The sequence below is a fragment of the Capricornis sumatraensis genome, chromosome 20 (genome assembly GCF_032405125.1).
Source record: "Capricornis sumatraensis isolate serow.1 chromosome 20, serow.2, whole genome shotgun sequence".
In the NCBI taxonomy this organism is placed as follows: domain Eukaryota; kingdom Metazoa; phylum Chordata; class Mammalia; order Artiodactyla; family Bovidae; genus Capricornis; species Capricornis sumatraensis.
The window spans coordinates 16,471,097-16,495,703 of NC_091088.1; the positions used below are offsets into that span (position 1 = coordinate 16,471,097).

Below are 24,607 nucleotides of genomic sequence, written 5' to 3' on the forward strand. Positions count from 1 at the left end.
TCTGCCTTCCAATGCAGGGAGTGCAGGTTCAGTCCCTGGACAGAGAACTAAGATCCCACATGTTGCCGGGTATGGCCAAAGATTAAAATACAAAACGAAATGCCCAGGACAGATTAACCTGTCTCCTTAGTTCCACTTGCTGCTAGTTTGCTCCGTCTTCTTGCTGTCCAGCGCTCCTGTCCACGCCTACTCCCTCACTGAGAGCCTTACTGTGCTTCACTGTATTTCTTGCCCTCCTGATGGAACTGGCCTGTCTTCTAATGTCTAATATCGTTTTGCACATTTCCCCATGCCTATCCTTCTCTGCTCCAGACTTTTTATGGCTCCTCATTCTTTACAAGGTTATATCCCAATCTCTTAACCGATGCCAAACACAACTAGGTTCCAGCCACACCTCCCACACATCCTCTGCTCCAGTCATGCTGGTCCCCACACGGGTCCCCATGTAGACCAAACCTTCTGTCTTTTTGCTTGTGCCCTCTCATGTTGACGGCTTCCCCTGAGGCTCAGCTGGTAAAGAATCCACCTACAATGCGGGAGACCTGGGTTCGATCCCTGGGTTGGGAAGATCTCCTGGAGAAGGGAAAGGCTACCCACTCCAGTATTCTGGCCTGGAGAATATAGTCCATGTGGTCGCAAAGAGTCAGACACAACTGAGCGACTTTCACTTTCTCGAGCTGATGGAGTTGAGGCCCCGTGAGAGCAGAGCCCACTCTTCCCCCTCCAACAAACCCTTGCACTGGTTTCAGCACCTGGGATAGTGCCCACCTCTGTCCACTCCTAAGAGCCTGTCCCCAGAGAGGATGACCCAGTTCCACTGCTCGGCATGCTGGGCTTCTGTCCTTTTAGTCTGTGGCTGGGGTGCTGAGGGAAGAGAGGTCTTTATTTACCTACCCCCATCTCTCCCATTGCTTTGATCAAACTCATTATTACCAAGTCCACCCACCAGCAATTCTCCAACTCGCCTTCTTTTCCCTCCTGAAAGACCTGCCTGATTCTCTTACCAGAGTTTGCTCATCCCTCAAGGCCTGTTTCATGTCCGAGACCCTCCAAGAACCTCTGCAGCTCATCCTCCCCCCGCCCACTCCACAGTCCTGTTTCCTGAACCTTCTGAGGCAGAATAGATCTGATTAGGGCATCAGGTTGTTCTAACTACACCTCTCAAACTCAGGCAATGGCAGGATTCTCTTTCACTGCTGATTTACCATTTTTATTACAATGTAACTTCAATGGAACAAACATAAAGTTAGGTACAAAATCTATGTGCTTCAAATTAAGTAAGTTACAATTTATTCTAATTATTATCATGTCCAGTCAGATCACATTTACTACAAAGGGAATCTCTGGTTGCCATAGTTAAGGGAATCTCTGGTTGCCAATTGCTAAGTCGTGTCTGACTCTTTGCAATCCCACGGACTGCAGCATGCTAGGCAGGGTGACAATATACAGTCTTGACATACTCCTTTCCCAATTTTGAACCACGGAGGTGTGGTAGTTTCTGCTGCCTGGGACCTGTGGGGTCAACATCTGGTGGTTCTGGATGACTCACTTTCCGCACTTCTTTCGTTGTGCGTTAGGAGCTGCCCGTGAGCTCATGTGACTTTGCTCCAATGTCCTGGAGATAAAACATGAAGATCAGCTAGTAGTTGTGCTTGTGGTGGTAGGTTGAGATAGATACATGGGCTTGAATAGGCAGGGGTTTATTCCTATTTCACGTGATGAGAGCCTGGAGGTGGAACCTACGGGGTGGCTTCACCATGAGAGAAAGGCCCTGGGCTTTTCCAGCCCTCCTCTCTGCCCTCTTGGGCTGTGGCATCCCATTAGTGCCCGTAAAATGGCTTGTGGAGCTCCAGCATTGAACACAGTGACCCAAGCAGAGAGAGAGAAAGGTGAAGGGGGCCAGGAGGACCTGTCAGCTCAGCCGCCTTCAAAGATCTTCGCAAAGACCATTCATCCCATTGTCCAGAGGGCGGAGACACTGTGAGCTGCCAGGGAAGCTGGGAGACAGGGCTAGGGGGGTGGGATGGGGGCCGTCATCAGGCCAATAATCAAATGAGTTTGATTATTATTGAGAGCCACGGGGTTCTGTTAGGAACTTGGAGGGTCAGACAGATATTACTTGGCAAGTGGTAGCTCCTGCCATCCTTGCGGACTGGGGTTCCCTGGAAGTGTGCACATTTTTATAGACTGGTATTGAATTGTAAAACTTGGGAGTATAGAGAACTCACAGACTTCTGTTTGAGAAAGGCCGACCTAACTGTTCTCTTGGGAGTTTGCAGGAAGATAACTTCTTTCAGTTGCTCTTTCTTTGCTTCAGTGAGCAGTCTCTTAGGGGTGGAGTATACCCTGGACACCTTGCACATCCTTGGTGGTGCCTGGCATGGTTCTGGCCATGGAAGACTCACCTCCTGAGTCATACCTGCTGGGCCTGTGGTCACTTCTGCAAGACCTTGATGGTTAAGAATGCGGTGTCTGGAGCCACTGTCTTGGTTTGAACCTCTGCTCTGCCGCTAATGGGCTGATTAGAGCAGATTTCTTAATCAGCCCATGCCTCAGTTTCCCCAAATGGAAAGTGGATAAGGGACTTCCCTGGTGGTCCAGTGACTAAGACTCGGTGCTCCCAATACAGGGTTAGATCCCTGGTCAGGGAACTAGATGCCACATGCCGCAACTAAGAGTTCACGTGCTGTGGCTAAAAGGTCCTGCCCACCACAAAGAAGATCGAAAATCCGCTGTATGGCAACTAAGATGGGTGCGGCCTAATTAATTAATTAATTAATTATTTTAAAAAATATTATAAAGTGGATAAAATAATAGTGTCTTTCATGGAAGGTGTGAGGATTAAGCAACAAGCCTTGTGAAGTGCTCTGTACTGGGCCTGGTGCATAGTAGGTGTTCTGGAAACGTCACCCTGGAAACATCAGGAAGTGTGTGTATCTGTGACTGCATGTGTGTTTCAGGTGTTGACGTGACCTGAGGCTATCATCAAGTAACCCGGCTCAGTGCTACTCAAATCACACGGATTGTGTGGGAACCCCAGGGTGGGCAGGATGTGGGAGTTAGGGGAAAGATAGGATGCTCTGAAAGGGATATTCTAATTTAACCATTGCCTAAGTTTTTTTTTTTTTAAGTTTTATTAAAATTGAAAAGGGTGTTAAAACAGGATTTGAGATTGCTATGTTTTCTGAAAGGGGTCTCATATTCAAAGCTTTTCTGATTTCTGGAGGCACCAGAGGCCGCGCTGTGATACTTGTTTCCTGATTTCAGCACGCTCTTGTTTGGTGTCTGTTGACCAGTGACATTAAGGTGTTAGACACTATCCTGGGTTTTGAAAACCAGCTCACAGGTTGAGGGGCTGGTGCCATGCCTTCTCGCTTTGCTCCCCCCAGGTCACAGACCTCCTGGTGGACGAGTCCAGTTTCACGGGAGAAGCCGAGCCAAGCAGTAAGACAGACACCCCACTGACGGGCGAGGGTGACCTCACGACCCTGAGCAACATTGTCTTCATGGGGACCCTGGTGCAGTGCGGGAAGGGCCAGGTGAGCCCCGGGGCCTTGGTGTCCCTCACCTGTGGGCCTTCAGCCTCAGACCTCACACCTCTCTCTCCTGGACGCAGGGCATCGTGATCGGAACAGGAGAAAAGTCCCAGTTCGGAGAAGTGTTTAAGATGATGCAGGCTGAAGAGGTAAGGGATGGGGCTTTGGGTTTCTTTCTTCTTTTTTAGATTATTGTTTGTTTATGGCTGCACTGGGTGTTCATTGCTGTGTGTAGGCTTTCTCTAGTTGCAGCGAGCAGCAGCCACTCTCTCGTTGTGGTGCTCAGGCTTCTCCTTGCGGTTGGTGTTGTGGAGTATGGGCTCTAGGGCCCCTGGGGTTCAGTAGTTGTGGCACATGGGCCCTGTTGCCTCGCTGCCTGAGGGATCCTCCTGGATCAGGGATCGAACCTATGTCCCCCATATTGGCAGGAGAATTCTCAACCATTGGACCAGCAGGGAAGCCCTGGGTTTCTTGTAAGGTGGGGTTTGAGATGATTCTCAGCTGGTGACACCTGCCCCACCTACTCCTTAGGAACAAGGATGATATGGTTAATGTGAGTACACTTTTAAAAGCTTTTTACTTTGAAATGCTCATTAGGATTTTGGTCAAGATGTGACTTATGGTGATATGCACAGATCTGAAATGTAGCAGTCCATGGATTTCTATATATGTGTCCCTGTATAATCATCACTCAGCTTAAGATATAAAAAAAATCCAAGCAGGGTCTTCCCTGGCGGTCCAGTGGTTGGGATTCTGTGCTTCTACTGCAGAGAGCACGAGTTCCATCCCTGGTCAGGGAACTAAGATTCCACAAGCTACACAGTGCAGCCAAAAAAAAAAAAAAGAGAGAGAGAGAATAGAAACAGGAGGGACACTCCCGGATCTCATCTAACAAACTCATTGTTCTCATCCTTTCAGACGCCCAAAACTCCTCTACAGAAAAGTATGGACAAGCTGGGGAAGCAACTGACACTCTTCTCATTTGGCATAATTGGTGGGTGAAGCAGTTTCTGCATGGGGTCCTGGCGGGGGTGGAAGAGGGGGGTGGGGGTGTGTGGAAGGGAGCCATCCTGTGCACCCATAGCTGTCTCTCAAATACCTTACTACTCACCTGGGTGAGGATTGAGGTTTGGGATCAGAGGTTCTTGGTCAGCAGCAAGAGGTTTCTGTATCACTCGGAACAAGCTAGCAGCTGTAACAAGCAGCTCCTACATTTTAATGGCTTAACAGGATCATAACTTATTTCTTGCTCACACTGCAGTCCGTGGGCACATTCCTGGTGAAATGGCTTTCCCGGGTAGCTCACTTCCAAACACTGACTTGCAGTCCCAGGCTTCTGCTGTATTGTTATTCAGCCTTCCTCCAGTTCCTAGGAGGCGTGGGCCATAATTCTGTTAAACGAGCAGATGGGGAAAGAAAGAACATAGAGACTTGTGGGGAGTGGGGGTGGGAGGGGGAGCATTTTTCAAAAGCAGGGACCAGGAAGTGAAGTCATCACTTTTGCCTATTCTTGATTGGCCAGAATGAAGTCACATGGCCTACCTAACTGCAAAGGAGACTGGGAAATGTAGTCTGGTGGTGCACCCAGCCACGTTTCTATGCTGTGCCTGGGCTTGTTCCTCCTGACCTTTGGCACCATACCAAACAGTATCCCCATGGTGCTGCAGCCCCAATTCAGGTCTTATTCCTGAATTATACCCTGGTCCCTGCACCTGCCCCTTCCTGCTGTCTCCAGCTCTGGCTTTGAGTCTGTGTCCTTCGTTCTCAGCTTTCAGGGTCAACCAGTGCCTGGGCCATTACAGATTCTCAATAAAAGTTGGTTTAGTGAATAAAGGAACAGACCAGCCAACCACTGCCCATAGCACAAGCAGTGATGAGAGGAAGTTCTAGTGAGTCTGGCTAAAACTGCAGAGTGGAGAAAGTTCTTGGGAGAAGAGGCAGCTGTCCCTCCTAGAAGCAGTTTTGCTGTGCTTCTGGCCATCCAGATGCATTGGTTCATTTAATGAGCATCTTATGACACACTTGACCCTGCGATAGGTTCTGGGGCTGCTGAAATGAGTGAGACACAGCTTCTTCCCTTTGGAGGACTCCAGAGAAATAGGGGAGAGACACCTGAACAAATATGAAGTGTGAAGGCAGCTGTTAATTTTGCATGGGAGAGCTGAGAAGGCTTCAAAAAGGAGGTGATGTTAAGTTGGGTCTTGTAGGATGGGTAGGAGTTTGCCAAGTGAAAAAAAGAGAAGATTGGGAATTTCACACCAAGGAAAACATATATCCAAAGGCATGGAAGGTATCTCCCATTCCTTTACAACTTTGCTGCTAAGTCACTTCAGTCGTGTCCGACTCTGTGCGACCCCAGAGACAGCAGCCCACCAGGCTCCCCCATCTCTGGGATTCTCCAGGCAAGAACACTGGAGTGGACTGCCATTTCCTTCTCCAATGCGTGAAAGTGAAAAGTGAAAGTGAAGTCGCTCAGTCACGTCCGACTCTTAGCGACCCCATGGACTGCAGCCTACCAGGCTCCTTTGTTCATAGGATTTTCCAGGCAAGAATACTGGAGTGGAGTGCCATTGCCTTACAACTTTAGGAGGTTGTAAAAGCAAGAGAGTTCCAGAAAAACATCTATTTCTGCTTTATTGACTATGCCAAAGCCTTTGACTGTGTGGATCACAGTAAACTGTGGAAAATTCTGAAAGAGATGGGAATACCAGACCACCTGACCTGCCTCTTGAGAAATCTGTATGCAGGTCAGGAAGCAGCAGTTAGAACTGGACATGGAACAACAGACTGGTTCCACATAGGAAAAGGAGTACGTCAAGGCTGTATATTGTCACCCAGCTTATTTAACTTATATGCAGAGTACATCATGAGAAATGCTGGACTGGAAGAAGCAAAAGCTGGAATCAACATTGCCAGGAGAAATATCAATAACCTCAGATATGCAGATGATACCACCCTTATGGCAGAAAGTGAAGAGGAACTAAAAAGCCTCTTGATGAAAGTGAAAGAGGAGAGTGAAAAAGTTGCCTTAAAGCTCAACATTCAGAAAACGAAGATCATGGCATCTGGTCCCATCACTTCATGGGAAATAGATGGGGAAACAGTGGAAACAGTGCCAGACTTATTTTTTTGGGCTCCAAAATCACTGCAGATGGTGATTGCAGCCATGAAATTAAAAGACACTTACTCCTTGGAAGAAAAGTTATGACCAACCTAGATAGTATATTCAAAAGCAGAGACATTACTTTGCCGACTAAGGTCCGTCTAGTCAAGGCTATGGTTTTTCCTGTGGTCACGTATGGATGTGAGAGTTGGACTGTGAAGAAGGCTGAGCACCGAAGAATTGATGCTTTTGAACTGTGGTGTTGGAGAAGACTCTTGAGAGTCCCTTGGACTGCAAGGAGATCCAACCAATCCATTCTGAAGAAGATCAACCCTGGGATTTCTTTGGAAGAAATGATGCTGAACCTGAAACTCCAGTACTTTGGCCACCTCATGGGAAGAGTTGACTCATTGGAAAAGACTCTGACGCTGGGAGGGATTGGGGGCAGGAGGAGAAGGGGACGACCGAGGATGAGATGGCTGGATGGCATCACTGACTCGATGGACGTGAGTCTGAGTGAACTCCGGGAATTGGTGATGGACAGGGAGGCCTGGCGTGCTGCGATTCATGGGGTTGCAAAGAGTCGGACACGACTGAGCGACTGCACTGCACTGAAAATTAGCAAAGTGTTCAGAGGGTATGGTCTGAAGTCAGAGCTCTCGATCCTGCCGTGCTAGGGGTAGGCCTGCTGCCCTTTGCCCCCTGGCCTCCCCTTCCCCACTCTCTGGTTTCTGGTCTCCTTTCCAGATGTCAGTTTTGGACGTTGCACTCAGTTTGCTCAGTCAGTAGGTTTCCTGTTTTTGAGCAGCTCTGTGTCCTCTTCCCTCCTTTCCGCCCTAGTTTGCCCTGGAGCAGTTTCGTGGGAGGTGGGTTTTATTGTAACCTGCCAAGTCTTATCACAGCCAGGGAGGGCTCTGTGCCTGTGAGAGGGTTTGGAGGCCTGCTCAGCCGTGGTGGAGGAGGACTGTGATAGATGAGTGGTGTCTGTCACGGAGGGAGAGTGGCTCTATGCCACCATTCACCTGCCCTCCTCGGGGTCACACTGCTCAGGCGTCTGGGACAGGGTGGATGGATGCCACACACTTCTGGCTGCCCAGAGGGCCCTTTGGCTCTCTAGAGCAGGGGTGGAAACTCTGACTCCCAGGCCAGATTGGGTTCGCCACCTGTTTTTGTGCAGCTCACAAGCCAAGACTTTTTTTTTACATTTTAAATGATTGAAAAAAGAATCAGAAGAAGACTATCTTCTGACATTAATGTTATATGAAAATCAAATTTCAGTGTTCACAAATAACTGTTTTATTGGCACACAGCCAAACCCATTCATATATTATCTATCGCCATTTGCACACTGCAATGGCCAAGTTGAGCTGCAACAGACCATATGGCTCATGAAGCGAGCGCTGTTTTCTACCCAACCTGTTGGAGGAAAAGCTGTCTGCCACCTGCTCTAGACCCTGGGGTTGCCAGAAGGAGAACGGGCTGTAGTAATAGCCCCCAGAGAAAATACCAAGTAGGTGTGCTTCAAGACAGATTGTCAAATAGATGCTCGTAGCAGGCCTTTCCACAGGATGAAATCTGTTCCGAAAAATGTTCCAAGTCAGAGGTGCTGCAGGGTCACTGCCTCGTATAAGCCATTATTCCTCACGTTAACTTAGAACTTAAATTGGCGTGTCCATGGCCAGGCCCGTGATAACCGCTCAGATGTTTTTTCTTTTTAGTAAATATTTCAAGAACTGCTCTGGCAGAGTGGGAGTTGTGAACCCTTAGAAAGGCCTAGGGATGCTGGGAAAGAAAGGCTTAATAGCCAGTTTCAGGGGAAAGTGGTGTCTGTCACCTCTGTGGTCTCAGTACTCACAGTGTCCTATGTCTAGACACCGATGGAAAATTACCGAACCTGAATTTGGGAAGAAATAAGCACATTTGGCTTTTGTGAGGCCCCCACCCTCCTACTGTGGCAGGGCCCAGGATGGGGGCAGGTCCTGTGGGTTGGGCTCTGCCCCTATTTTTAGTAAAACATCCCCCCTAATCTTTCTAGGTTCATTTGGGTTCCTGCTAAGATTTTGACTACTGAGTTCTATTGCTAGTCAAAGTATGAAAAAAAAAAAGAAACCCCAATAAATCAGATCTTCTGACCTCTCTACCCCCAACACACATGTACCCAAATACATGCAGACACGTACACGCCACTGCTGCCCAGCAGAAAACTCACCCTGGCTCTGTTTTCCCTACAAGACACAGCTGATGCTCTTCGGCAAGTCCCCCAGGATGTGTCAACAGGCAACTCCTCTCACTTCCTACTTCCCCCTCACCTGTCTTGTAACTGACTTGGTGTTACTGTGGGCCAGGAGCCATGCTGAGATCTCCAAGGGCATTGTTCCATCTTAAATCCTAAAATAAGTCCTTGAGGAAGATGTAGTCATTTCCCCCACTTTACAGATGAGCAAACTGAGGCCATGCCTGGCAGACCCTGAACTTTTCCCCATTGCCAGAACGTCTCGGGCCTTTCATGGGCCCCAGCATGAGTCATCCACTTCTTTACCTGAAGGCTCCATCTCTGTCCACATACCCCGTATCTAACACAGTGTCTGGTGTTTAAATACTGGGTCAACAATTGATGAAAGAGAAAAATGGGATAAGGAATGTCTTTAATCACCAAAATGCAGAATAAAATCAGTTAAGAGAGAGCAGCTCGTGAGCCCATCAGGGGAGCGGCTGTCGTTGGTCACGTCAGAAACCTCGGGGCAAGTCCTGTAAACGTACAGCCTGTGGGACACTTCTGGAATAGCACAGAAATGTTGCAGACAGCCCCAAATAAACTGGGTGGCTGTTTCTTTCTTTGACTTGAACTGACTTGATCCTTTCCTGAAAAAGGAAAACCATCCTCCTTCGTAAGCAGGAGAGTTTCTTCCTTAAAGATGGGAGATGTGACAAGTGTTTGAAGTTATTCATAATTGTCCTGTGTCTGTATTCCCGTAAACGCTAAGGAAATGAGTTTGGAATGCCTTCAGACGTACTTGTGTGTGTGTGGATGGGTGTGTGCGTGCGTTTGTAAACATTCTGTTGCTGTTGTTCAGTCGCTAAGTCACATCTGACTCTTTGCAACCCCATGGGCTGCAGCACACCAGGCTTCCCTGTCCACTATCTCCCGGAGTTTGCTCAAATTCACGTCCACTGCATCGGTGATGCCATCCAACCATCCCATCCTCTGCCGCCCTCTTCTCCTTAAGCCTGTATATATACGTGTGTGTGTGTGTGTGTGTGTGTGTGTGTATGTACTTATGTGTGTGTTTCCATCTCCTCCCAGGCCTGATCATGTTCACTGGCTGGCTGCAAGGGAAACACCTGCTCAGCATGTTCACCATCGGAGTCAGGTAACAGCTGGGCCGTTGCCCCTCATTTGTGCAGCAAGAGAAGATGGGGAGTTTGGTGGGCAGGAACAGTGTGGGGCAGACGCAGCCCCTCCCCTCCAAGCCCCAGTCCCCCAACAACGCATTGTCTGGTGGGTGGGGGTGTCCAATGAACATCAGAAAAAGGAATGACAGCTCCTCGTCCTTGTCCCTCGAGCCATGGGTTTATGTCTTCCTGGCTAAATATGGGCTCCAGAGCCAGCCTTCAATCCTTCCCAGCATCAGGGTCTTTTCAAATGAGTCAGTTCTGTGGAAGGATTGAAGGCGGGAGGAGGAGGGGACGACAGAGGATGAGATGGTTGGATGGCATCACCGACTCAATGGACATGAGTTTGAGTAAACTCTGGGAGTTGGTGATGGACAGGGAGGCCTGGCATGCCTCAGTCCATGGGGTCACAGTCAGACACGACTGAGCGACTGAACTGAACTGAGAACCAGCCTGCCCAGTTTAGTTTCTGCCTTTGCCACTTGCTGGCTTCCTTGGAGGCTCAGACAGTAAAGAATCTGCCTACAAAGCAGTAGATCCAGGTTTGATCCCTAGTTGGGAAGATCCCCCGAAGAAGGGAATGGCTACCCACTCCAGTATTCTTGCCTGGGAAATCCCATGGACAGAGGAGCCTGGTGGGCTACAGTGCATGGGGTCACAATGAGTCGGACATGACTGAGCGACCGACACTTTCCCTTTTGCTAGCTGGGCCACCCCCAGGCAAGCATCTTCACTTTCTGGTTCTCTGTGACCTCCTCTGTAAATGGGAGTGACATCAACCCTCCTAGGGGTGCGTGAGGATGCCCTGGTGCCCCTTGCAGGTGCCTGCAGTCAAACTGAGCACAAGGTGGGTGCATGTTCTAATTAGCATTTGGAACTCAGCCCTTGGTTTATGGAGGCGGCTGCAGGAAAGGACAGAAGACACACGGCTGACGGCAGGGAGAAGAATCAGGGTCTGGGCTTTAAGCCCGGGAACCTGTCTTCCCCGGCCTGGTGATGCACATAAACGACCAGCCCAGCCCACGTCCCACTGGAGGAGCAGAGGCAGGCAGGGGGAGGTAGGCGCTGTGAAGTTGCCACAGCTTTTCCATGGCTGCCTGGGGACAGAGGCTTGTCCCAGCAGAGGGGCAACTGGTGATCTGGGATGTGAAGGAGCCACTCAGGCCCTTCTTGGTTTCCATGGGGTGGAACCCCCACCTTGTGTTGTCTGTAAGATGGTTCAGGTGATACGTTGTTGCTCAGTCACTCAGTTGTGTCCAGCTCTTTGCAACCCCATGGACAGCAGCATGCCAGGCTTCCCTGTCCTTCACTATTTCCTGGAGTTTGCGCAAACTCTTGTCCACTGAGTCAGTGATACCATCCAACCATCTCATCCTCTGTCTCCCCTTCTCCTCCTGCCCTCAGTCTCTCCCAGCATCGGGGTCTTTTCCAGTGAGTCAGCTCTTCACATCAGGTAGCCTAAGTATTAGAGCTTCAGCATCAGTCCTTCCAATGAATATTCAGGGTTGATTTCCTTTAGGATTGACTGGTTTGATCTCCAAACTACTCTCAAGAGTCTTCTCCAACACCACAGTTCAAAAGTATCAAGTCTTCAGCACTCAAGCTTCTTTATGGTCCACCGGTCACATCAGTACACGACTACTGGAAAAATACATAGCTTTGATTATAGAGACCTTTGTCAGCAAAGTGATGTCTCTACTTTTTAATATGCTGTCTAGGCTTGTCATAGCTTTTCTTCCAAGGAGCAAGCATCATTTAATTTCATGGCTGCAGTCACTGTCTGCAGTGATTTTGGAGCCCAAGAAAGTAAAATTTGTCACTGTTTCCATTTTTTTCCCCATCTATTTGCCATGAAGTAATGGGACTGGATGCCCTAATTTTCATTTTCTGAATGTTGAGTTTTAAGCCAACTTTTTCTCTCTCCTCTTTCACCTTCATCAAGAGGCTCTTTAGTTCCTCTTGGCTTTCTGCCATTAGGGTGGTGTCATTTGCTTATCTGAGGTTATTGATATTTCTCCTGGCAGTCTTGATTCCAGCTTGTGTTTCATCCAGCCTGGCATTTCGTGTGATGCACTCTGCACATAGGTTAAATAAGCAGAGTGACAATATATGGCCTTGACATGCTCCTTTTCCAATTTTGAACCAACTCGTTCCATATCTGATTGTACCTGTTGATTCTTGACCTGCATACAGATTTCTCAGGAGGCAGGTAAGGTGGATCTGGTATTCCCATCTCCTTAAGAATTTTCCACTGTTTGTTGTGATCCACACAGTCAAAGGCTTTAGCGTAGTCAATGAGGCAGAAGTAGATGTTTTCCTAGAATTGCTTTGCTTTTTCTATGATCCAGCGGATATTGGCAATTTGATCTCTGGTTCCTCTGCCTTTTCTAAATCCAGCTTATACATCTGGAAGTTCTTGGTTCACGTACTACTGAAGCCTAGCTTGAAGGATTTTGAGAATTACCTTGCTAGCATGTGAAATGAGTGCAGTTGTGCGGAAGTTTGAACATTCTTTGGCATTGCCCTTTGGGATTGGAATGAAATCCAACAATTATACCTTTTCTAATCCTGTGGCCACTGCTGAGTTTTCCAAATTTGCTGGCAGATTGAGTGCATCAGTTTAACAGCATTATTTTTTAGGGTTTGAAATAGCTCAGCTGAAATTCCATCACCTCCACTAACTTTGTTCAGAGTGATGCTTCCTAAGGCCCACTTGACTTCACACTCCAGGATGTCTGGCTCTAGGTGAGGGACCACACCATCGTGGTTATCTGAGTCATTAAGACCTTTTTTGTACAGTTCTTCTTGCCACCTTTTCTTAATATCTTCTGCTTCTGTTAGGTCTGTACCATTTCTGGCCTTTATCGAGCCCATCTTTGCATGAAATGTTCCCTTGGTATCTCTAATCTTCTTGAAGAGATCTCTAGTCTTTCCCATTCTGTTGTTTTCCTCTATTTCTTTGCATTGATCGCTGAGGAAGGCTTTCTTATCTCTCCTTGCTATTCTTTGGAACTCTGCATTCAGATGGATATATCTTTCCTTTTCTCCTTTGCCTTTCACTTCTCTTCTTTTCTCAACTATTTGTAGGGCCGTATCAGACAACCATTTTGCCTCTTGCATTCCTTTTTCTTGGGGATGGTTTTGATCCACCTCCTATACAATGTTACAAACCTCCATCCATGGTTCTTCAGGTATTATGTCTACCAGATCTAATCCCTTGAATCTATTTGACCCCAACAGTTATGGGGTTCCCTTCCACTGTATAATCATAAGGGTTCTGATTAGGTCATTCCTGAATGGCCTAGTGGTTTTCCCTGCTTTCTTCAAATTAGGTGAATTTAGCAATGAGGAGTTCATGATCTGAGCCACAGTCAGCTCCTGGTCTTGTTTTTGCTGATTGTATAGAGCTTCTCCATCTTCAGTAAAGAATATAATCAATCTGATTTCAGTATTGACCATCTGGTCATGTCCCTGTGTAGAGTCATCTTTTGTGTTGTTGGAAGAGGGTGTTTGCTACGATCAGTGCATTTTCTTGGCAAAACTCTGTTAGCCTTTGCTCTGCTTCATTTTGTACTCCAAGGCCAAACTTGCTTGTTATTCCGGGTATCTCTTAACTTTCTACTTATGCATTCCAGTCCCCTATGATGAAAAGGACATCTTTTTGTTTTTTTGGTGTTAGTTCTAGAAGGTCTTGTAGGTCTTCACAGAACCATGCAACTTCCACTTCTTTAGCATTAGTTTTGGGGGCATAGACTTGGGTTACTGTGGTGTTGAATGGTTTGCCTTGGAAATGAACCAAGGTCTTTCTGTCATTTTTGAGATTGCCACCCATGTGCTGCATTTTGGACTCTTGTTGACTATGAGGGCTACTTCATGTCTACTAAGGGATTCTTGCCCGCAGTAGTAGATGTAATAGTCATCTGAATTAATTTGCCCATTCTTGTCCATTCGGTCACTGATTCTTAAAATGTTGATGTTCACTCTTGCCATCTCCTGTTTGACCACTTCCAAAGGTGAAATGTGGGAAATTATTTTAATATTTATTAAATATTTAATGTTGGTGAGCAAAAATTTATACTTAGTACATCAAACCCATGATGTAAACAAACTTAGATGCCCATCAATTAATGGACAGATAAGCAACATGCAGTGTATTATTATTCAGCCACAAAAAAGAGTGAAGCACTGCATTTGATACAGGGTGGTTGCCATAGAAACATGAGGCTAAGAGGAGGGCGAATGGATGGTGCATGACTGACTCTTTGTGACCCCCATGGACTGTAGCCTGCCAGGCTTTTCTGTCCTTGGGATTTCTCATGCTGGAATACTGGAGTGGGTTGCCATTTCCTCTTCCAGGGGATCTTCCCGACCAGGGATCTGCCTCCTCATTGGCAGGCAGATATGTTAGTACTGATCCACCTGGGAAGCCCAAAGAGGAGGAAACCAGACACAAATGGCCGCATACTATGACTTTGTTTTTATGAAGTGAAGTGAAAGTCGAATCCTGGAGTGGGTAGCCTTTCCCTTCTCCAGGGGATCCAACCCAGGTCTCCTGCATTGCAGGCGGATTCTTTACCAGCTGAGCCACAAGGGAAGCCCAAGAGTACTGGAGTGGGTAGCCTATCTCTTCTCCAGGGGATCTTCCTGACCCAGGAATCGAACTGGGGTCTCCTGCATTGCAGGCAGATTCTTTACCAACTGAGCTATCAGGGAAGCCCAAGAATAATGGAGTGAATAGCCTATCCCTTCTCCAGCAGATCTTTCTGACCCAAGAATTGAACCAGGGTCTCCTGCGTTGCAAGTGGATTCTTTACCAACTGAACTATCAGGGAAGCCATTTGTTCTCATAAAATGCCCCAAATAGGCAAATCCATACAGACAGAAAAAGTGCCTGCCAGGAGATGAGGTCAGGAAATAAAGAGGGGCCACAACAGTTATGGGGATTCTTTAGAGGGTGATTAAGAGGTTCTAAAAAGTGATTATGGTGATGGTTATACAACTCTGAATAAACTAAAAACCATTGGATTGTATACTTTAGAAGGGCGAGTTTTATGATATGTGAATTACACCTTAACAAAGAAAACAGAAAGCAGGTAATTAAGAAAGTTGTTATTACAAGGATCCTTGGAGCCTTTCTAGTTTATACAAAAAAAAGGAAACTGCTTGCAAACAGCTGAGTTGGAACTGCCATTATAGTAAACGACAGTGACGCACCTCCCAGTGGATGGGGCATCCAGTGTGAAGTGTGGAGACTGTGGGGTGCCGGCCGGTGTAGGCAGGAGAACCTTGCAGTGGGGGTGGGATGCACAAGTCTCTGGTACTTAGTCAAGTCTGTCTGTGTATAAATGAATGGATGCCTTTACCTGGCAGTTAGCAGTAGGAAGAGAGTCAGGTATGGGTCTTTTAACATTCCAATTGCCTCTTTTTAAACCATGGGGCACTGTGTGCATTGAGAGGCAGGCGGGCAAAGTCCACCTGTGGGCAGGTGTGTGTCCTATTACAGAAGTATTCAATGACTATTTTTTTTTTTTTGAGGGTTTTTTTTTTTTAAGGATTTTTTTAAAGTACTTATTTATTTGGCTGTGCTGGGGCTGAGTTGCAGCATGTGGGATCTTTAGTTGTGGCCTGTCGGATCTAGGTCCCTGACCAGGGATGGAACCCTGTTCCCTTGCACTGGGAGGGTGCAGTCTTAGCCACTGGACCACCAGGGAGTCCCCGAAGGTGTTCTTTTGAATAGACAAAGTCATGATCTCAAGTTAAATAGGGCGGCCTGACTGTCTCCAGAGCCATGCACGCCCTGAATGGTATAAAGGAAAACAGAACCCAGGGCTTTTGATGGCCGTTTTTCCTTGTGTCTGTATCTGAATGTTGAGTACACTAGGTGAGTCGGTTCTAGAATCTTCAGGAAAGTGAAGGGGGCACAGCCAGGGTCGAGGAGGGGTGGGGCTCTGGAGGAACACGTGGCCTTGTTCATCATGGACCACTCTGCTGGGCAGGCTGGTATCCTGATGGGGAAGCTGGAGCTTAGGCCAGCACACTTGCCCACAGTTACAGGATTCCGGGAGCGGAGGAGACAGACTGCCAACCCCATGCATTCTGCTCCAAAGCCAGGGTCCCGGTCAGTGCCCCCGGCCACCACGCGGGCAGGACAGGGACTCTCCTCCTGCCCCCTGCAGCCCTGGCATTTGGCTTGTTTGCTTGCCCCGTGCATGTTTGCTGAGCAACTGTTCACTGTGTACTCAATGCTGTTGGAGCTGGACCTTGGAGTCTGCAGGCTGGCGGGGAAAGCAAACGTGAACAATTTAAGTGAATGTTAGCAAAACAGTCACAACTTCTGATCAGTACTGCAAAGGAGACGACAGCTGAGAGAGGGATTAAATGGGGAGATCGGAAGGGGTGTCCCCAGAAAAGGCAGCTGGAGAAGGTTTCTCTGAAGAGTTGAAGCTGGAGAGCTGCGGACCTGCTAGGGGTGGGAAGGGTGGGCGTTCAGATGGGAATGGCGGCAGAGGACTGGCAGGGCAGAGGCATGGAGGAGGCAGCAAGCCTGGCTCATCCGCAGAACCCAGAAAGAGGTGCAGCTGGCTGGGGAATGAGACCAGATGGGGTCGGGGCAGGGGGGGGGGTCCCTTGGGGGCTGATCACATGGAACCTCTTGGGCCCCGTTTCTTCCAGAGCCCAATCACATCCTCAGAACCCTTCTCCATGCGCCATGCGGCCATCTCTGCTCTTCTTTGGAGCAGAGAGGCGGTGGGAGGCGTGAACCCCAGTGTGTTCCAAGGTGCAGGAGGAGAGAGCAGGGGCCTGGCCTGCTGCCCGTGCTGTGGACAGGAGGCGAGGGCAGGGCTTCCTAGAAGAGGAGGACGCTGTAGAGCTGGGGGCCTTGGACTTGAGCGTAACCAACCTCACCACGTGAGGGTCCCCGGGAGAGCTTGTCCCCAACAGATTGCAGGGACTGTGACTCAGGCTAGGGGGTGGAGGGGATGGGAGACCCTGGATTCCTAACAGGCTCCCTGGGGATACGGATGCTGTTGGTTCAGGAAGCATCAGTCTGAGAAGTGAGGCTGTGGCTGCAGCCACCCCAGCTGGGACTCCAGCAAGAGGTGGGGCCAGGGAGGAAGGCTGGGTGCTGGAAAGGGGGCTCAGGTGACTAGGTCTTTCAAAGGCTGGGGTGGGGGCAGAGGGTGAGCCTCAGCCGTGAGGGGCTCCCAGAAAAAGCAGAGCCTTCAGACCATTATGAATGAGAACCTCCTCCACGTGAGGACGCATCCCAACCCATGTCATCAACCGTGGAAAGTTCCATGAGCCAAAAAGACTGTTAAATAGTTCCAGCTCTGTAAGAGAATAGGCTCCTGTGTCCACCCCAACCCCACCTCCCCAGGGTGATTTTTTTGAAAATATTTATTTATTTATTTAGCTGTACCAGGTCTTAGTTCCCTGACCAGGGATCAACCCCAGGACTCCAGCACCAGGAGTGTGGCGTCTTAGCCACCGGACCACTAGGGAAGTCCCTCCCCAGGGTTATTTCTGATTTCTGGTCTTAACAGCTCCTTTCATCCCATTCATCACACTCTATCTCTGATAAACTCGAAAGAAAACCAACTCTTTTTGTTTCACTTGTGACTTGGGAAAAATGAGGCTGTTCAGTTTTGCTTTGTCTTTGACACTTATTTCTTTATTAGGCTGTGCCGGGCCTCCTAGCTGCAGCATGTGAACTCTTAGTTGCAGCTTGTGGGATTTAGTTCTCCGATCAGGGATCAAACCCGGGGCCCCTGCATTGGGAGCCCAGAGTCTTAGCCACTGGACCACATGGGAAGGGGACTGGCTGGGCAGAGGTATGAAGGAGGGAGCAAGGGAAGTCCCAAGACTCTTCAGTTTTTAGCAGAAGTGAAATCACTCAGAACCTCTCAATCATAAGGTAGAAATGGCAAGATAGCCAGTGTGCAAGAGATTCTCCAAAATAAATAACCCAAGAATCATCCTTTTAAAAACTTTTTCCTGCTTCCCTCTGCTGCAAGGGACCTTCAGGATGAGCCAAGTTCCACTAGCTTTTCCTGGTCTAGCCTAATCTTTATTAGTTTGCCAATTAATTTTTTTATTATGACGAAAGCACCCAGACACACACAATGTCCTTCCCATGCCATGTAGGAGGGAAGGGCCCGCAATAACCCTTCGCAAATGTTTGCTTAGCTGGTCTTGTCAGCCCATGCCATAAAACCAAGGAAGCCTTCTTGCTGTCACTGTGGAAACCAGGCACAGTCTCTCGACCAGACTCTTTCACCTTGGTTTATGTAACTTTCCCCTGAATGCGTCTTTGTCTCCGGGTAAAAGGTCGCCGTTCACATACCATATTTCCTCACTTCTAAGATGTACACTCTTTTTCACTTTTTACCTTCTCTGCAGTCAGACTGCTTCTCACAAGTGAGGTGAAAAGAAAGCACTGTGTTGTTGGTTAATGGGCAGTATTTTTCCTTTCTTTAGTGATGCACAAGGTAATGGTGCCCTTTCTAATCAACAGCACTTCAGATTTGATGAAATACTGTAGCCGAGTGTGGCTCTGGCTGGATGGAGATCATCAGCCAGGCTTTCTGGTTATGGACCACCTGTGTAGAGCGCAGAGGATGTGTGAGGCCAGGGTGTGTCTGAGCTCTTGCACTTGCCATGTATTCACTCATTCCTGTGTGTTCAGCAAATATTTACTGACTACCTGCAGGCCTCTGCTGTGCAAAAAGGGCGAGCCCCGTTGGGGTGTGGTGTGGTGACGTTCACTGCACAGCTCTGCAGTCTGCCTCCCTTCCAGCCTCCCCCATGGGTCTGAGGTCACTGGCAAGATACAACACTGCCCACAGGAAGGGGATTCTGTGCTTCCAATGCAGATTCCCAAAGGAGGAGCTCATTGGTTCAACTTGAGTCACTTGTTCTCCTCTAATCCAATCAACTGTGGAGGGCGGGGCCACGTGGTACAGAAAGAGTGGGGAGGGGGTCCTAAGGAAGTGAGCAGACACCAAAGCAACCTGCTAAGCTAGGCAAAGGCATCGCTGAGTTACATCATCTCCCCCAGTTTTCATGTCCTTGTCTGGTTTTCTCACAGAAACTGTCTAAACCATTAGACTAACCCAGGGACTTTCTGAACCCAAGAAGTCCACTTATTGTGTGATTCTGGAAATTTCTTTCAAGGGTCCAAGACTTTTATAATAGCAACAATTTAAATGCAAAAGTACTTAAACAGGAAAAATGTTAGACAGACTAATTCACACTAAAGTGCGGATGTCTGATAGGAGAACAGGGTTTTGCAGGGGGAAAGCTCAGAGCAGTGGACACTGAAGCAGGAGGCAGGTGGATCATGGGATGGGGAGCAGAGAATAGAACAGAGAGGTGGAGAAACCACAGGTGAGCGTCACCGGGCAAACACATGGTCAACGTCAGCTGGACTTCACATGCACTTAATGTGGCCTTTTCCATCCAGCCTGGCTGTGGCCGCCATCCCTGAGGGTCTGCCCATCGTCGTCACGGTTACGCTGGTCCTGGGAGTGCTGCGCATGGCCCGGAAGCGAGTCATTGTGAAGAAGCTTCCGATCGTGGAGACCTTAGGTAAGGAGCTCCCGCTGGTTGAATACTTACAAATCGGACTGAATGGGCTTCTTGGTGCCATGATAATTCAACCTGAGTGTTTTGTAAGGCTGAGAGTTGATGGTGATGACCTCTCTCTCCCATCAACTCTGACGTCTTCCCGGGCCAGGCTGCTGCAACGTCATCTGTTCCGATAAGACGGGGACTCTGACTGCCAACGAAATGACTGTCACCCAACTCGTAACATCTGATGGGCTCCACGCCGAGGTGAGTCCATGTGAATTCATAAGGTTCGAGACCAAGGAGTGCCCTGCCAGACCTTTATCTTCTCAGAGAAAGCACACAGTCTTCCAGAAAACAATAAGGAAGACATAAATGTGGGTTAGTGGACAGTCTCCTTGCCATTAATACAAATAGCAAGAGCATGACTGATGGAAGGCAGCCACCCCCTGGCTGGCATGACGCTGCACCCTGGTGGTTTACACACTGTCCGCGGTTCCTTTCGCACGCCAACCACTGAGTAACTGCGACTCAGATTGCGTGGGCTGCAAAGGCTAAAACATTTGCTGTCTGGCTCTGTAACAAGCTTGTCCACCCCATTCTAGAACATAACTTTGGTCTTCACAGCCATAGTTTTTACTGACTGCAAGACGCCCTGTTGCAATACTGAAGTGCACTAGGTATCTGATGAATACTTAGTTCTGCAGGGGACACGGTCATGCTTGAAGCCTTGCTCATGGTGGGACCATGTCCTCAAGGGTGGACCCTTCCCCCCAGAAAAAAGATACGGGTCAGCCAGGGGAGCGTCTCTTTGCCTCCCAGGGACATGCCTTTCTGCGGCTTTGCCCTGCAGGTCAGTGGAGTTGGCTACAACGGCAATGGGACCGTCTGCCTTTTACCCTCCAAGGAAGTCATTAAGCAGTTTTCCAACGTCTCGGTGGGGAAATTAGTGGAGGTAAGCATCAACAGTGCTGCCACGGAAATAAACACGCGTCTTAAACAGAGCTGATGGGGATTCTGTCTGCAGATAGAGATGGCAGTTGGACCAACTGGTTCTTGGTGACAACCGGGCCACACCCCAGGGGTCAGGTTATCGAAACGGCCCAGATAGAGATGGCGAGGTGGGAGGTCAGGGGAGAACTGGGACCCCTGCTTCTGCTGCTTGCTCCCTCCCCTCACACCCCTGCATTCACCCCCGTGTTCTTTCCTTAGCTGTTTCTACTTTTTCAGTTATTTTAAATTGAGCTATAGATCACCTGCCACAGAATTCACCACCGCAGAGAGTACAGTTCAGTGGGTCGCAGTGTCTTCACGAGGTGGTCACCACAGTCTGATCCCAAGACACATCGTCACCCTGATTAGAAGGCCCATGTCCCCATCAGCGGGCCTCACACACGTGAGCCCCAGTCTGTCTGCCTTCCCATTCTCAGTCCTCAGGATGGCTTTGTGACAGCCAGCATTCAGCTGAGTCAGTAAATTATTGGGTTGGCCAAAAAGTACGTTCAAATGTGGTGGAAAAACCTGAACGAACTTCCTGGTCAACCCAGTGTTACCGTGTGACTTTTGCACAGTGGGGACTCTGGCACATTTTGAAGAGTAAATTCGTCCCTCCCTGCCACCCCAGCCCAGGCCCGAAAACTGGTCAAGCCTTCAGGGCTGGACCTTTTCACACGCCTGAGTGTGCCCGGGATCCTGACGGGTGTAGCTCCAAACACTAACAAACGACCTTCAGAAACCCCTCCCTGACTTTGCAGGCTGGCTGTGTCGCCAACAACGCCATCATCAGAAAAAACGCCGTGATGGGTCAGCCAACAGAGGGTGCCTTGGTGGCCCTGGCAATGAAGGTAGGTGGTCTGTGCTGTCCACGTGGGCAGTCCTTTCACTGGGAGCCGGATCAGTAGCGGGATTCAAGGTCCTGTCTGAGTGAGGCAGGTCTTCGCGTGGCTGTGTCCTGTTCCTTAAAGGACACCAATCATACTGGAATCAGCTCCCCCAGTGACTTCATCTTAACGTTGTCACACCTGCAATGACCTTATTTCCACATCAGACCCCATCACAGGCCCTGGGGAGTTAGACCTTCAATGTGTCTTTAGGGATACATGTAACCTGTGACACCCTCTTCAGTTCAGTTCAGCCGCTCAGTCATGTCCAACTCTTTGCAACCCCATGGACTGCAGCACGCCAGGCCTCCCTGTCCATCACCAACTCCCAGAGTCCACTCCAACTCATGTCCATTGAGTCGGTGATGCCATCCAACCATCTCATTCTCTGTCGTTCCCTTCTCCTCCCACCTTCAATCTTCCCCAGCATCAGGGTCTTTTCAAATGTCAGTTCTTTGCATCAGGTGGCCAAAATATTGGAGTTTCAGCTTCAGCATCAGTCCTTCCAATGAATATTCAGGACTAATTTCCTTTAGAATGGACTGGTTGGATCTCCTTGTAGTCCAAGTGACCCTCAAGAGTCTTCTCCAACAACACAGTCCAAAAGCATCAAATCTTCGGCTCTCAGCTTTCTTTATGGTCCAACTCACATCCATACATGACCGCTGGAAAAACCATAGCCTTGACTAGACGGACCTTTGTTGGCAAAGTAACATGTCTGCTTTTTAATATGCTGTCTAGGTTGGTCATAACTTTTCTTCCAAGGAGCAAGTGTCTTTTAATTTCATGGCTGTAGTCGCCATCTGCAGTGATTTTATAGCCCCCTCAAATAAAGTCTCTCACTGTTTCCATTGTTTCCCCATCTATTTGCCATGAAGTGATAGGACCAGATGCCATGATCTTAGTTTTCTGAATGTTGAGCTTTAAGCCAACTTTTTCACTCTCCTCTTTCACTTTCATCAAGAGGTTCTTTAACTCTTCTTCCTTTTCTGCCATAAGGGTGGTGTCATCTGCATATCTGAGGTTATTGATATTTCTCCCAGCAATATTGGTCCCAGCTTATGTTTCATCCAGCCCAGCATTTCTCATGATGTGCTCTGCTTATAAGTTAAATAAGCACCCTCTTAGGAGGGTTTTAAGGTGTTTTTCCCCTAATCACGCCCTCCATGAGATTTTTTTTTAAGATTTTTTTAAAAAATATGGACCATTTTTAAAGTCTTCATTGAATTTGTTACAATATTGTTTCTGTTTTATGTTTTGGTTTTTTGGCCTCGAGGTATGTGAGTTCTTAGTTCCCCAATCAGGGATGGAACCCACACCCTCCTCTTTGAAAGGAGAAGGCCTAACCACTGAGCCACCAGGGAGGTTCCCACCACCCTTCCCTGGTGGCTCAGACAGTTAAGAATCTGCCTGCAATGCAGAGACCTGGGTTCAATCCCTGGGTCAGGAAGGTTCCCTGGGGGAGGGCATGGCAACCCACTCTAGTATTCTTGCCTGGAGAATCCCATGAACAGAGCAGCTTGGCAGGCTACAGTCCATGGGGTCACAAAGAGTCGGACATGATTGAACAACACACACAGGCGGGTGTACAGGTATTTAATATCACAGATGTACTGTATGTCTGTTCCTATACTGTATGTGTTTTTTTCTGTGCTTTATACATAAAAGAACTCGATTTTTTTCACCCCCTACGGACCCATTTTCACCCCTTGAGTGGGCAGTGGGATGCATTAGGGTTGGTTTACATCTGGGGAAATGGAGGCTCAGATCTGTCCAGGAACTGGCCTGAAAGGCATCAGAGATCAATTGAATGTCACTGGCAGGGACCCCAGGGGTAACCGCCGGCACCCACTCCCAGGGGCTCCTTCTGCCACCTCTTCAAGTCTGAAACATTCCTCCTGGCAGAAACCCCATGGCCTTTCTCCACGAGCTAAATGCTTGGATTTCTCATCTGCCTGAGGTGGTTTGAATAATGAGTAATTTAAATGGACCGAGCTTTGCATAGAGATTGGTTTAGAATGACTCACTGAAAACATCCCATTTACTACCCCAGATGGACTTAGGCGATATTAAAGATTCATACGTCCGAAAGAAAGAGATCCCGTTCAGTTCGGAGCAGAAGTGGATGGCGGTTCAATGCAGCTCCAAGACCGAGGTGAGGTTGCCTCTCTGCCCCCTTCCAGCCCCCACCCCCACCCCAGCAAAGCAAAATGCAGAGTTCAGGGGATGAGTTTCAAGTTCCCAGCTGCTTCTATGACATCCGAAGACGTGAAAATACAGTTGATGGTGATGAAAGCTCTGAGTTTCTTGGGGCCGCTTTCGAGATTGTCTTCTGAATCTCCGGTCCTCAAAGTGGGGTCCCAGGCCAGCAGCAGCGTCTCCTTGGAATTTGTTTGAAATGCAGATTCTCAGGCTGTGCCCCAGACTCACTGAATCAGATATTCCAAGGGTGGAATCCAGCTGGCTGTGTTCGCTGGGGGTTCTGATGCAAGTTCACATATGAGACTTGGTGGCCTGCAGTACAGCGACTGAGTAATTCCTACCAGAGTGACTACAGGCTCCTACTGATGACGCTGACCCCGTTGCTAACTTGGGCTCCTTTTGTCACATTCCTGTCGTACTGGGTTCTTTACACATATGAGCTCATGTAGCTGTTGCAATGGGGGAACGATCCGGGATGCACCCCCTAGTGTCCACCATAGACGGATGACCTCACGTGTGTGTGCACATGTATGTTCTAAGCCACCAAGGGGAATATGTACCAACCTCTTACCAGCTATCCCTGGGTGAGATAGCCCACCCTATCTTCCCCCTCCCCTTGAAAAAAATTTTTTTCTGTAGCTTTTTAGATCTTCTACTGAAAAAAAACAAAACAAAACTTTTCTTTCTCTTTAAAAAGATTTTTATTGCCTTCCACCTTTTTCTCCAAACTTTCTGCTCTTGCTGGAACCTGCCATGTCTTGTCTATGCTGAGATTTTCCATCTCATTCACGGTGGAAGGCATCTCAGCCAGCTTATCCCAGATATTTGCCGTGAGTGGACGAGTATAATACAGATTCCCGGTGCTTAAGAGGCGTTCTGGACTTTTTTCAATGTTGTAATACCTTGAAATCTTATTTTCCCCCAAA

The 24,607-nt window shown here is 48.4% G+C and overlaps 1 protein-coding gene across 1 annotated transcript in view; it reads left to right on the forward strand.

Annotated features, from left to right (window-relative positions):
* The window catches only part of ATP2C2 (ATPase secretory pathway Ca2+ transporting 2), a 53,757-nt gene that overhangs the window by 16,223 nt on the left and 12,927 nt on the right, over positions 1 to 24,607 (forward strand). Inside the window, exons 5-13 of the mRNA XM_068992457.1 lie at positions 3,390 to 3,539; positions 3,617 to 3,685; positions 4,455 to 4,530; positions 9,944 to 10,010; positions 19,496 to 19,620; positions 19,769 to 19,866; positions 20,453 to 20,554; positions 21,354 to 21,443; positions 23,533 to 23,634. Of these exons, the coding sequence (XP_068848558.1) occupies positions 3,390 to 3,539; positions 3,617 to 3,685; positions 4,455 to 4,530; positions 9,944 to 10,010; positions 19,496 to 19,620; positions 19,769 to 19,866; positions 20,453 to 20,554; positions 21,354 to 21,443; positions 23,533 to 23,634 (879 nt within the window). The remainder of the gene's footprint in view (positions 1 to 3,389; positions 3,540 to 3,616; positions 3,686 to 4,454; positions 4,531 to 9,943; positions 10,011 to 19,495; positions 19,621 to 19,768; positions 19,867 to 20,452; positions 20,555 to 21,353; positions 21,444 to 23,532; positions 23,635 to 24,607) is intronic.